We start from the raw sequence: 12,992 nt of genomic DNA on the forward strand, positions 1-12,992 counted from the left end.
GACAAGAGTGCCTTCTTGTCCATTTCCGTATCTACCATGGATATTGACCAGACAACAGCAATAATCAGCTTCTACCCTTCATAAGTGTGAGCTATTGACAAGTAAATAATGGCTAGTGTTGCCTCTGCCTTCATATCCTTTCATCTAAGTACAAGGTTTATATATCTACCACATGTAGCTATACAAGATGCTGCATATTTCACTTACCACAGTACTAGAATTTAGAACATAAAAACAAGTTCTCTGTCATGAGAGGAATAGAGAATTTATGCAGTTTTTGTGCTCCAAGGGAAGCATGTCTGTAGCTACTCAGTCACAATTGTCACCAACAATAGTTCTTTTATCCAAGTCCTTCTGAAGGTTATGACAGATACTGGGAACTGGCTGATAAGGTCACCTTCAGAAGCTACATATTTACTGATAAATGGCAGATACTATGGCTGCTTGAAAGGCAGCAAAAAGCCCAGTAGTAAGTCTGTTGAGTTGAACATTCCCAAAGCTTGGGTATACCACAGTCAGGTGCACACTTGTATCAGCTGTAAATCTTTATTTAAGAATACAAATTTTGACCATCTAAAAACATACAGAAGTATTCTGCTTAATAAGTCAATGTACATTTTACAAACACCAGTTTACTGGGAGATGTATTGGTCCACATCTGCCATACTGATCAAATATACCTCAAAAGATAGGAGTTCATATTGAGTATTATGTACTTTGTAAGTATCTGCAGAAATTAGTACTTTATTATTCAGACAACTGAATCTGTGATTCGATTGGTACTTGGAATAGATATCAACAATGTTTAGGACAGCCACGTGAAAATTAGACAAAAATGAACACACCTTCCTGAAAGTCTGTGGATATCTTATCTTTTTTTGCCCAGTGGTCTGCATTTGGAGGTTCTGGTGGCTTCCTGAACTTTGTGCAGTAGAATCAGCATGTTGAGGGAGATTCTGATACTGACATCTTTGGCTCTGGAGTGTACTGACGTTTGCTGACAAAGTGGTCAATGAGGCGTTTTCTGGTTGCATCAACTTCTTCTTCAAAGGACTTCATTGTGCTTCTGCCGGTTTTGCACTTAAAGTAAATCCAGAGTTTTCACTTAGTGTTTGAAGTGTTAGACCTAGACACTCAAAAGCTACCCAGAAAGTGGGATATAGAACTTTTGTCAGTTTAATGAGGAACTAGCACAGCCTCTAAGTCTCCCATTAGATTCACTAATAGAACCTAATAAAAATTGACATTTGATAACTAAAGCAGTCCAGTTCCTGGGTGCAGCTATCACTTTATACACATAAACAGCATGACAGCTGCTACTCAGGGAACCCCAGGAGAAGGAAGGCTTCTGTAAGATGTGATATTAATGCCATTTTCTTTTGAATTCCAAAGATATCATCTAACAGTGAACAGGATAACTGCAGAACTAGTGGGGGTGGGGGGTCCAATTTGTCTTTTGCAGTTGTATGAGAAAGCTGCTGGCACAACAACACTGAAGCAGGGGGAAGATAACTCTTGTCAAGCACTGTATGCCTACATTTAGCACGTCCTCTCTGAAGCCCTGTCAGTTCAAGATGACAGAGTATGGTTAATACTCAGTGGTGCTTTCAAGGGCTGTTTTTAATATTATACACAGAAGGGATAGTTCTCTTTCTTCCGAGTGTTAGATTAAACACATCCAGAGGAGTGAAGTTTTGTAAGGAGTTAAGCATAGAGGGCCAGATTTTTTAAAAGCGTTGAGGCACCTAAAGAGGAAAATATCCCATTATCTGCATCTTTAATGCCCAAACACTTCTTAAAAATCTGGCCTTGAGTTCCTAGACACTGCAGCCATGGCAGGTCCCTTCGGTGAGAGATTTCTGCCTTTTCTCCTATATAGAAACCACTCCAAGGGGCAAATTTTTATTCAGACAGCATCCTCCGATTAAACCAAAGCCATTAAACAATATTTGCATGAGCACTTACAAGAAAAGTCCTCAACCGGTCCATCTCCAGCATGTAATATTCCTCCATTGTCAGATCATCAAAGTTCTTAGCAAGGGATAAAAACCCACAGTTGCTAGGACGTTTGGAGTGCTCTACCCTGCAACACAAACACAGGAGTTTCATTTTGGGAATAGTTAATCTTCCACAGCATTTCAGAGGAGATGGAAGAGAGTGATACAGTTCCACAATTTTCTAATATGAAAGATGTTCTACAACTTTCACAGGGTTGTTTTATGTTCTCTTTTGCCCCTAAAAAGCTGCATTGATCACATTTTTACTGATAAAGTGTCAAGAGGAGAGTTGTGAAACTCCTCTTTTCCTCTAATACCAGATGGAAGAGGTGAAGATACATGTGACAGAAACCCACAAGTTAGTGCACCCCTCCCCCACCTTCAGCTATGTTTATTCCCACCACTCCAGAATATTCATTTCAACAAGAGGGAAAGCAAGCATCTTTTATGGTCTGTCTAAATATTTCAGAATAGCTAACAAACTTAACCCAAGAGCTGGTACCTAGGCTTCAAATTAAGCAGCCTGAAGCACTTTTTTTCATTTCTTCCATTCCCCCTCCATACTCCACTCCTGCACATTAGTTTTTAGACTACAGAATTTACAGACAAAACAATTTTAATGAGTTGAGGGAAATGTACACTCCAGTGGCCCTAGTTAGAATATGGGCTATATAAAAACCAGGACCTCTTTATTCAACTTTGCTAACTGCTTATTTTAGTGATAGGTAAGTTTACTTATGTAAGCACTGCAGAGGCAATACAGCTAAAGAGCTAAGTTTTTCTAGCTTCCAATAATAGAGTTATATTTCAGTTGTAAGTCAGAAACAATACAGCTAGAGTTTCAGATTTTATGTTGAGTTTGCAGTGCTGACCAACCTTTTTCAAATTGTAAAATGGGGAAGACATATTGAAACATCAAGAGGTAAAGAACCCTCAATAACAGTATGTTACTTTTCAGGATACAACTACACTGAATACAAAGAAACAAATGTTTTCCATAGTAATGGAAAATTGAAGTCTGCTGGTCAAGTTTACATGAGTGCTTTGATACCTAAACCTGAACACACACACACGCACACAACTCATAGGAGGGGAAATAATACTCAAACTAGTACATTAGGGGAGTTAGCCAGAGATAACATGGAGGACTGTTTCAAGAAATTTGATTCATTTCACAGCATAAAGAGTGAGGAAGAATACAGGCAGACTACTGCTTACTGTGGATCATCATTTGGCTCCCAGCCCTCCAGCTCTATCAGGCAGAAGAAACACTTTGCCACATCAGGTTCATTTGCACTTGGACAGTGGATAAAGCCAGCCCTGGCCATCTGCAGGGAAGAATTAGTTGTGGTAGTACTTATGGATCCGATTTGTTGGGACCTGGTATAATATACACTGTGCAAATATATAACAAGAGACAACAGTCCTTGCCCCAGACAGTTTAAGTCTAAAGTCTCTGTCCTGCAAGGCTACTCTTCATAAACATTGGGGTCTTCCAGCAAGAGGGTGTAACAGACAAGCAGTAGGGTGAGAAGAGAGGCTAAAGGCAGTAAACATGTTTGCATGGAGTAGCTGTTTGCAAGTACCCATTTTTGAGATTATCAGCTGATAGTGACTAGGCAGTTGGCAGTGTTCCATAGGCATTGCAGTATGAGCTAGTTATTCACAATATGTTGCCCAGGAACTAATCAAGGGCTAAACCCTGTAATTTTAGCCTGAACAGTAATACTAGAAGTAATAGTTTATCCAGAAATAAGCAAGACATAGCTTGCCATTGTATTAATGCATGAATCTAAGAACAACAGTTGACTGGTATGTATGCAAGGTTTTCTCTTAGAGAAAAAAAAAGGAAAATTGTCATCTCAAATATTTCAGGAATATTGGAATAGTCAGTGGTGAGGTCATAGTTTGTTGAACTAAACTGTCATTTGCAAATATAATGATATCCAGGCAATCCCACAATTAAAAGGAGAGAGTCACACAAACATGAAGTTAGAACTCTGTAGTTCTCATTATAGTGAGCTTCCTAGTATAGAAACTTTAGCAAGTTATATTCCACCAATAGGTACATTAGAGACATGGATAAATAAACTCTAAAAAGAGTTAAAAACTACAATTACTCATCATTAGAAGTGGTTCTGCATGTGTTGTAGTTTCAACTTCCTTCACACCTGCTCAGATAACTCCAAGTATGCTTCATCTGAGGTGTAACCCTCAAGATATACAGCAGCTGTACCCACGCATGACTTGTTTCAGTTTCAAAGCATTATGGGCCATAATATACAAAGTACAATACAAATGCTACAATAATTTTCAAAGCACTGAGTGGACAATAATTTTAAATGATTCATTTTTATAAAAGTGCTATGAATTGGCTGATTTTTATTCTTCCTGCTAGATAACAAGCACTAGATCTGTGTGGATTGATCCACCCCCTGAGGAAAAGAAAAGAGGCATTTTTCAGGATCAGAAGTCCCAAATTCAGATAACCATTTTAACTGGGGAAAAGAATCAAAATGTTTCATTTCAAATTTGAAACTGCATTTTGATCTTAAATTCGGCCAGTTTAACACACACAGGTAACAACTACAACCAGCCATCTGAATGCTTGAATTGAGAGAAAAGTACAACTCACAGATTTCATTTTACATTAGCAAGTGTTATGACTTGTTTGAAATGAGTGTTTTAGATTTGATTGAAAGCTTTTTAACTTTTTTTTTTAGTATGAGTTTTAAATAGTTTTTCAAATTTTTCCATTTGGTCCTCCTACCCAAACATTCCACTATTTACCTCTCTCTAGTGAGCACTTCCTCATTTGTCAAGCTGGTCAATAACTGTGAAAGTTATAGGTTTCTAATTCATTAAAAACTCAAAAACAAAATAAAAACCACTATACCCATATTCTCATAGTTAGTTTAGCTTGCTACAATGGAATCCAAGTAGCAAGAGTTGTTCGTTTAGGGAGTTCTAGCATATATGTGGGTAGCCATTGCTACCACATGCAACTTTATATACAAGAGTGAAGGAACACTTTAGTCTGCACAGCATGAAATCAAGCATCAAATTAATCCAGAAGTTCCAGGAAAGGTAGAACTCAGAAGGGTTTTTTTTTTTTAAAACAAATCCCTCTTCCTTATGCCTGAAAGGTAAACTTCCAGACTGATTGTACACTGCCACTCATCCCACTGAAGTGCCTTCTCAGAGCAGTATATGGAGGACATTAAAGTACTTACCTCTTTTTTCCTGACTTTCGTAGGTTTAATTGAGACTCCTAACTCTGCTTTAACTTGAACATGTGGTTTAAGAGCATTTTTAATGAACATAGTCTATCAGGGAAGAGAATTAAGTATTTGGGAGTTTTAATTAAATTTTATATAGTTATTATTTTTGTCTTATAGTTCCTAGGTATAGACAAAATTATCAGACTTACATGCTCAGGGGTACATTTGCAATTCTCCATAAAAGGCCAATCTGTGAAGGTTTTTATGCGATTCTCATACTCATACATGTCCCTAAACTCAATCAAATGCTTACAGGCTAAATTAAGCTCTTTCAAGAAAGCCTCCATCTGAAAGTAAGAAAGAAGAGGAAGAACAAACAAAACCTGTTGTCTGAGCCTTGCCCTAACCAACATAATACTCATGCTGTGCCTTTCCCTCTCATATTAAAGACACTTCACTCATTGGCTTCAATTGCTCCCACCTGTGTAAACATGAGGGTGCTTCAGTTAAGTAAAGGCAGGTGAGTCTGAGCAGCAGAATAAGAGAAGTGAGGTCACAATGGAATTTCTGCATCTGTCACATTCTTAGCACTCAAAGGTGTATCTTTGTTAAATGTACAACTTAGTGTATAGTATGTGCAAAGTGACTGAATTAACACAGATATTTGGAGCTTATCTTTGTATTTCTTGATACTTTAATGATTAAATTTGTAACTTTAATACTGAGCTAATGCAGACTTGCATTTAACAGTCTAACTAGTAATAAAAAATGCTACAGAAGTATTACATAATGTGGCTCAGTTAACACTGCTATTAAAAACTTTTGGATTTCTTGACAGATTCTCTTTCAGAGTTTAAACTTTAATAATGCATTAGCAAAAGATTTTGCAGTTCTTTTCAAGACAACAAAAGAAAAAGTATTAAAATGTTCTAGCATATGTTTTAAGCAGCGTCATTCTGGAGATGTGCTAAGATTTTTATCTGTTGCACAATGGAGATGGGCAAATCAAAAGTGCCACAGGCAGTTATGAAACTGAAATCTTAAGAAAATCTTTTTTAATATGTATACTCAGAAGCAAATGTTTAAATGTATGTCATATTTGTTTTCAAATTAGCCACTATTTTTGTGATTTGTATGTCTGCATCCACATTTAGTTTGTGTTTGTGTAAATCCTTACACACGTGCTTAATTCTAGTACCATGATTTCAATGGGACTACTCATGGTATTAACATGAAGCACATCCAGACGTGTTTGCAGGATCAGGACCTTTGGTTTTGCTTCTGTAAGTTTCCCATTAACTTCAGTGTAGGGGACTTCTGTGCAGAATAACATACAGGATTGGGGTTTAGGACTAGTGAAAGGGGCTTGATTGATTAGCCTGGAAATTGGAATCCTCTCCGTAGTACAAATAAAACATGAGCAGTAGCAATTTCAGCTTCCTACACTGACCTACCAATCTGCCTAATAGCTGACTTAGGCCAGGTCTACACTACGAGATTAAATCGATTTTAGATACGCAATTTCAGCTACGAGAATAGCGTAGCTGAAATCGAATATCTAAAATCGATTTACTCACCCGTCTTCACCGCGCGGGATCAATCTGCGTGGCTCGCCGTGTCGAATCTGGAAGTCCGGTCGTCTAGCTGGAGTTCCAGAATCGATCTAAGCACGCTCTGGGATCGAGATATCGCATCCAGACCAGACGCAATATTTCGATCCCTGAGCAATCGATTTTAACGCGCCGATCCGGCGCGTAGTCTAGACGTGGACCTAGAGGCAATACCTCCAGAAATAAGATCGTTCATTGTTTCAAACAATTTAGACCTCCTCTTTCCTGAATCTTGCCACTTGAACCTTGATCCTGCCGAGACTTACACATTGAATTCAATGAGACTATTCCTGTGCATCATTTTACAAATTGGAATAGCTTGTTTGACTTTTATATTTAAATATTCAGAATGACAAATCTTGATGTTTAACACACATATTTCATGCAGCACATATTTGCTTTTCTAGATTATCCCTATGGTACAAGAATTTATCATTGACAAGCTGGGCCGTCCATTTATTGAACCACCTCCATTTGATTTGTCAAAGGCATTTTCTGATAGCCACTGCTGTGCACCATTGATTTTTGTGCTGTCTCCTGGTGCAGACCCTATGGCTGCCCTTCTCAAGTTTGCTGATGACCAGGTATATTATCATTTCTAAGCTTCGTGTTGATGACATTCTCATGTATATAAAGCAATACTTTTTAAACCCTAAATGTTGAAGTGTCAAGTAAGTTCATAGAATATTCTTTTGAACTCTTACAAATGCATTAGATCTGATTCTGTGGTCCTTAATGAACTTTAGTGAATATTTTGTATGAATGAAGGTTGTACGACTGGCTCACTAATGTGAAGAAATTACACATTCATTATTTACTGCATCTTCTTCACCACTGTGATTTTAAGAACTATTAAAATGAGTAGTTTATGTAATCTCTAATAGAAAATGGGAAGATAGAGCCAAAAATAGTGGTTTAAATCTTTTGAAATTCTAATTAGTTCTTTTCAGAAAACTGAAGTTAATTTTTGCAAATATTAACCTAAAACCACTTTGTTACAAAACTTAATGTGGAAAGAAAGAAGTTTTGTCCCATGGTCTTGGGCAGACTTGTACACCGCAGAAGCCAAATATATTTTTATTTGATTTAGCCATTAGCAACACGACATTGTTACAAGAAAAAAGTTCTCATAAAAAACGTAATATTGTAGTAATACCAGAAAATTGCCTTTTTCCAGTAAGATGAAAGACTTGTATTTCTTGGCAATTACTTTGTCAGAATTCTGTGCTATTGGGAGTGACTGGCATACTGTAAATCCCCACTCAACAAGCTGTAAATATATCCTGCAGTTTGTAGTAGGATATCTACTGCCTCAAGCAATTAGCAATTAAAGTCTTTTTAAATATTCAGAATTTTACAGTACAGGAATGAACTGATGTGTAGCTAGAGCGAATGGCTGGCAGGTATTAGATTAAGCTGAACTGGAATGGAATGAAAAAAAGATTTGAGCTGGGTTTAAAACACACTGCAAATTAAATCTATATATAGGTGTAATTCGTCATTTCAGTGCACATATCTCCCTGCATATCAGATACCTGTTCATGAAATGGTATTACTATAAAAACCAGTTTTCAGGTTTTTCTTGATCGCATCTTCCATATTTACCAAAAAAGAATAGGCCTGAGAAACTCAAGTGAGTCACAGGCTTAGCTTTCCCCTCTCGTTTGTTGATGGGAAATCCAGAATCTTATCTTCTTTTCCCCTTTTTCTCAGTCCCTTCAAGACTTTGTATTACAAACACCTCCCTCCCAGTGAAGACTGGAGGCTTCATGTTTGCTACTTTTTCAGTTGACCAGAGTGAAGTTAAGCACACTCTACTTTACACCAAGGGCAAAATGCACTGCCTGACCAGCACCTTTAGTCCTGCCAATCCAAGTTCCAGAGACCATTTACACTGCTAGACTGACACACCCTGTATTTAATAAGTATAATTGCTAGTATTATTTTTAGGTATTTGTTTATGCAGCACCCATGATAATCAAGGTGCTTTCTAGACATACAGTAATAGAAATCATGCTCCTGCCATGAAGAGTTTAGAATCTAAAAGATATTTATCTTAATATGAAGTTTTTATGTATTATTTGGTTTCTTTCTTTAACTGGGGAATTTTAATTTCACATAATAGAGAAGGGGAGGCAGAATTTTCCTTGTAGAATTTTAAAGAAGAAACTTTACCACCAATTAGCACATTAAAACAGACTGTACAGTTTTATAGATTTTCATGGTGTGGGCAGTGTACAAGGAGATCCTTTGGATATTTCTGGCTTCTTTGATGTCTCCTTTTTACTTCCTGCTCAGTTACTTTAACCATCTGTTCTTTTCTCTAAATGTGTCACTGTGGTTCTCTTTCACAAATCCACCTTTCTTTATTCATCTGTACGTGTCTCATCTTCTTGGCTGCATAGGCTCTCAGGTTTCCTCGTTCTTCTCAGAAGTAGTATAAAAAAGGAAGGGTTTACTTCTGCCTTTAGAAATCAAATTAAATCTAGTTTACAATCCCAAAGCTGCTGTCCTTAAAACAAACTAAATATTAAATAAGAGATGGTTTCTTACCCAGACGTGATAAGATTTTTCTAGTTTAGAATTTTTTGTGTAGAAACTGCTTAATATATTAATGTTATTGAATTAGTTTGAATTTAATGTGGTTTTATACTTGTTTAACAAACAAAAATGTGGATGTTAATTGTGTCAGTGTTTGGTGTGTTTCTATAATCTTTCATAAAATGTTGTTACTCTAAAAGTGTTCTTTATGTACAGGGGTACGGTGGATCAAAGCTGAGCTCTCTGTCCCTAGGACAGGGCCAAGGTCCTATAGCCATGCGGATGATAGAGAAGGCAGTAAAGGAGGGCAGCTGGGTAGTTCTGCAAAACTGCCACCTAGCAACTTCATGGATGCCAACACTGGAAAAAGTCTGTGAGGTAAAAATCACTCATATTTTCTTTTATAAAGCTTAGTGCCTGACTCTCAGATCCACTCTGGTGTGCAAAGCAGCCAGAAAGCCTATTTAACTTACTCCTGGAGGATTCCCCTTATGTAAAGGAATCCCCACATACTGGTTCTGCACCAGTCCTTATCTCCTGATTCCTGGTGTAGGAGGTGCTTTCCGGAGAAAATGTGTGGAACTGGTGCATCCTCTAAAGAGCAGAGTGTAAATTTAGAGTAGCCCTCAGGCTTGCAACCACCCTTACCCCCTTCCTCCAGATACGTTAGTGGTATTTCAGCTGCAGCTAAGGATGTAGTCACTGGTGTTGAAAGTCACATTTAATATTCTTATGAAAACAAATCATATTTAATGTTTTGCTCAGAGGTAAATAGATTTCCTACTCATTTTCTCTGTCCCACACATCTGAAAGAGATAGTATATCTCCTGCAGATGTTGGCCTCAATCCTGCAAAGTCTTACACCATGCTTAAGGTTAAATACGCAGATACGTCTTTGCAGAAACTGGGATGTTTAGGAAGTTTGCACCTTTCCCCAGTTACAGAGCTGCAAAGGGGTATTAGAGTGGGTCTCTTCCCTGTGAACCATACAGTATCTTACCAAATTCATACAAATTTCAAATGTTTACCATCAGCCACTTTGACTATAGAACTGTTCAAAATAAAGTTTTAAGAATATTTCATTAATGGAGAAAGTACAAATTGTTTATATTCTTGTACTCAGATGTGGCTGAACTGTTTTTACTCATACATCCCATAATCATTTACCTTTATATAGAGACCAACCGTGGAAAATTTTAGCCTGAAATACCAATAATTCAGAGAGTTATGAGTAAAATAAAGTGGTTTTAGAATGGTAACTGTCACACATAACTGTGGCTACCACTATAATTATGCTTCAAGCTAGTAATTCATAAACATTACACTGGTGTATTTTCACATTTTACAGACTGACTTGCTTAAATAACAAACTTTGACACGTATAATCCTTATTATTCCTATTGGGTTTCATTCTTTGTTTTTGTGTGGTGTTTTCTTTTAGGAGCTGAATCCTGATACAACACATCCAGATTTCCGACTTTGGCTGACCAGTTACCCATCTCCAAATTTTCCCGTCTCTGTCCTTCAGAATGGAGTGAAAATGACCAATGAAGCACCGAAAGGTTTACGGGCAAATATTATCCGTTCATACCTGATGGATCCAATCTCTGACCCTGAGTTTTTCAACAGTTGCAAGAAGCCTGTTAGTATAGTATTATTAGCCTTGTTACTTCTGTTTTTATTACTTATAAAGCAGCTAATGTAAACCCTAGTGGTTATATATGTGATTGCTAGGTTAAAAACTACCATATTAGTCTTCGTGCACTGCAGTGAAGTTGGTTGTGAATAGTAACTTCACTGAAGTGAATTTTATTGATATTTTATTTTTATTTTACTACCAGTTTCACTCTGTCTCAGCAGAGATTTTGTGGCATGCCATTAATAATATACCTTTCTATTTAAGAAGCCAGAAGCAAGTTATTTCCTGATACAAATCTGCAAGGTTAGGGAACCTTGTTGCAGAATTATTAACTGAGGCCTAGGCTGTTTAGAATCATATCATTAATCTTAAACATAAAAATGTTTCCTTCATAGAACTCTGGGAGCCAAATGATTTGACAGGTTGATTGATAGGAATTATGAGTACCTTTTTCAGAATGACTAGTCAGACTGGGAAACCACCTACTGTTTTCATAATTAGATTTTTCATTGTGAATGTTTTGGCCTAAAATTGTTTTGCAGTATTTTATTATAATTAAAAACTGTAGCTAATTGCTTTTAATTGAGATTATATGCCTTGCTAAGTTTTCTCAATTAAAAAACACAGCTTCTTAACTATAAAGATTTTTTGAAATCTATGTCAGGACCAAAACCTATCTGGATCACAAAAAAGTAAAATACAGTAGAACTAATGCTTTTCTAAGACCAGAGCAGCAAATAAGATTGGTGGACTATGTGTGGATTACATAGACACTGCTGGAGCTCATATGTACTGTATAAAAAGTCGAAATTGGACTACTTGGTTACCTAGATTCTAGGTTACTTAAGAGAATTTTTAAAATGACTGCTTGTGACATAGGCATATATATAACAAATTGATGGCTAAATTCTGAAGGTGTGCCTGGGCCAGGTCTGTAATAAAACAGAAATATGTGTTACTACTGTGGAGGGTCTATGTTATGGAGAGACAGCAAAGGAGGATTCTACACCTATGTGTGCTAGAGGGATTCTTTGTGCTGTTATATGGGTTATGGGGAAGTTTAAGTGTTTGTAGCATATTCCATGGATTATATTCTTATTGTCATGTTCTGTTAAAAGGCTGAATTCAAGAAGTTGCTGTATGGCCTCTGTTTCTTCCATGCATTGGCTCAAGAAAGACGGAAATTTGGGCCACAGGGTTGGAACATTCCTTATGAATTTAATGAGACTGATCTGCGAATTAGTGTGCAGCAGCTGAACATGTTCCTGAACCAATATGAGGTACAGTAATAGATCACAGAAAGGATATTATCCATTTTTCTCTGTATGGCACTGTAAATGCATGCAACAATACCTTCTCATTCATTTTTGCTCCTACAGAATTAATGGAAATGATTGCACAAGAAAGTTTACCAGATAGTACATCATAAAAACAAAGCTCTATTTGCGATTATTAAGGTGTCAGTATTTCTGTTATAAGCCTGTATTTTCAGGGATTTATACAGCCATCAAAGTTCATACCAGTCCAGAAACTAATTCAGAAGAAAGAACAGGAGTACTTGTACCACTTAGAGACTAACAAATTTATTCAAACCAGATGTTATTCCATGCAAAATGGAACAGGTTTTGTGCTGCATATTCAGTTCACTCTTTGGCACCTTTATCTTGTCCCCAAAGGCCTTAAAGAGTTGCTACCAACACAATAATCATATTAGTGTCTGAAAATGTTGTTCCAAAGATGATTATAACTAAATGTGGCAGGTTCAGCAGCTAGGGGCCTTGATCAGCATTTAGGAACTGGAGTTCTATTCCTAGCTATGTCACTGACCTGCTGTGTAAATCTGGCAAGTCACTTCCACTCTCTGAGCCTCTTTTTCTTGGGGGTGAGGGGAAGTAATATTTTATATGGCCTAGTGCTCTGGTCTGGGGCTCAGGAGATCCACTGGCCTGCTCAGTGACCTTGGGCCAGTCATTTTCCCCTTCTG

General features: G+C 37.3%; 2 protein-coding genes across 2 annotated transcripts in view; one reads left to right on the forward strand and one right to left on the reverse strand.

Annotated features, from left to right (window-relative positions):
* The window catches only part of DNAH7 (dynein axonemal heavy chain 7), a 264,651-nt gene that overhangs the window by 240,424 nt on the left and 11,235 nt on the right, over positions 1–12,992 (forward strand). Inside the window, exons 53-56 of the mRNA XM_032803624.2 lie at positions 7,236–7,412; positions 9,586–9,747; positions 10,811–11,011; positions 12,127–12,288. Of these exons, the coding sequence (XP_032659515.1) occupies positions 7,236–7,412; positions 9,586–9,747; positions 10,811–11,011; positions 12,127–12,288 (702 nt within the window). The remainder of the gene's footprint in view (positions 1–7,235; positions 7,413–9,585; positions 9,748–10,810; positions 11,012–12,126; positions 12,289–12,992) is intronic.
* Positions 937–5,565, reverse strand: LOC142047396 (baculoviral IAP repeat-containing protein 5.1-like). The gene is made up of 4 exons (XM_075070044.1): positions 5,428–5,565; positions 3,216–3,325; positions 1,966–2,083; positions 937–1,080 (listed from the first exon to the last, which is right to left on the reverse strand). Exons 1-4 carry the CDS (start codon positions 5,563–5,565, stop codon positions 937–939), a joined length of 510 nt encoding a protein of 169 aa, XP_074926145.1.

The sequence above is a fragment of the Chelonoidis abingdonii genome, chromosome 10, assembly GCF_003597395.2.
Source record: "Chelonoidis abingdonii isolate Lonesome George chromosome 10, CheloAbing_2.0, whole genome shotgun sequence".
Taxonomy (NCBI): Eukaryota; Metazoa; Chordata; order Testudines; family Testudinidae; genus Chelonoidis; species Chelonoidis abingdonii.

Excerpts from the sequence above, each read along its gene's own strand:
- LOC142047396 (XM_075070044.1), bottom strand. The coding sequence starts at position 5,565 with ATGGAGGCTTTCTTGAAAGAGCTTAATTTAGCCTGTAAGCATTTGATT. Across the intron at positions 2,084-3,215 it reads GAGCCAAATGATGATCCACA|GGTAGAGCACTCCAAACGTC; the intron begins GTAAGCAGTAGT and ends TTTGTGTTGCAG. Across the intron at positions 1,081-1,965 it reads ACCGGTTGAGGACTTTTCTT|TGCAAAACCGGCAGAAGCAC; the intron begins GTAAGTGCTCAT and ends ATTTACTTTAAG.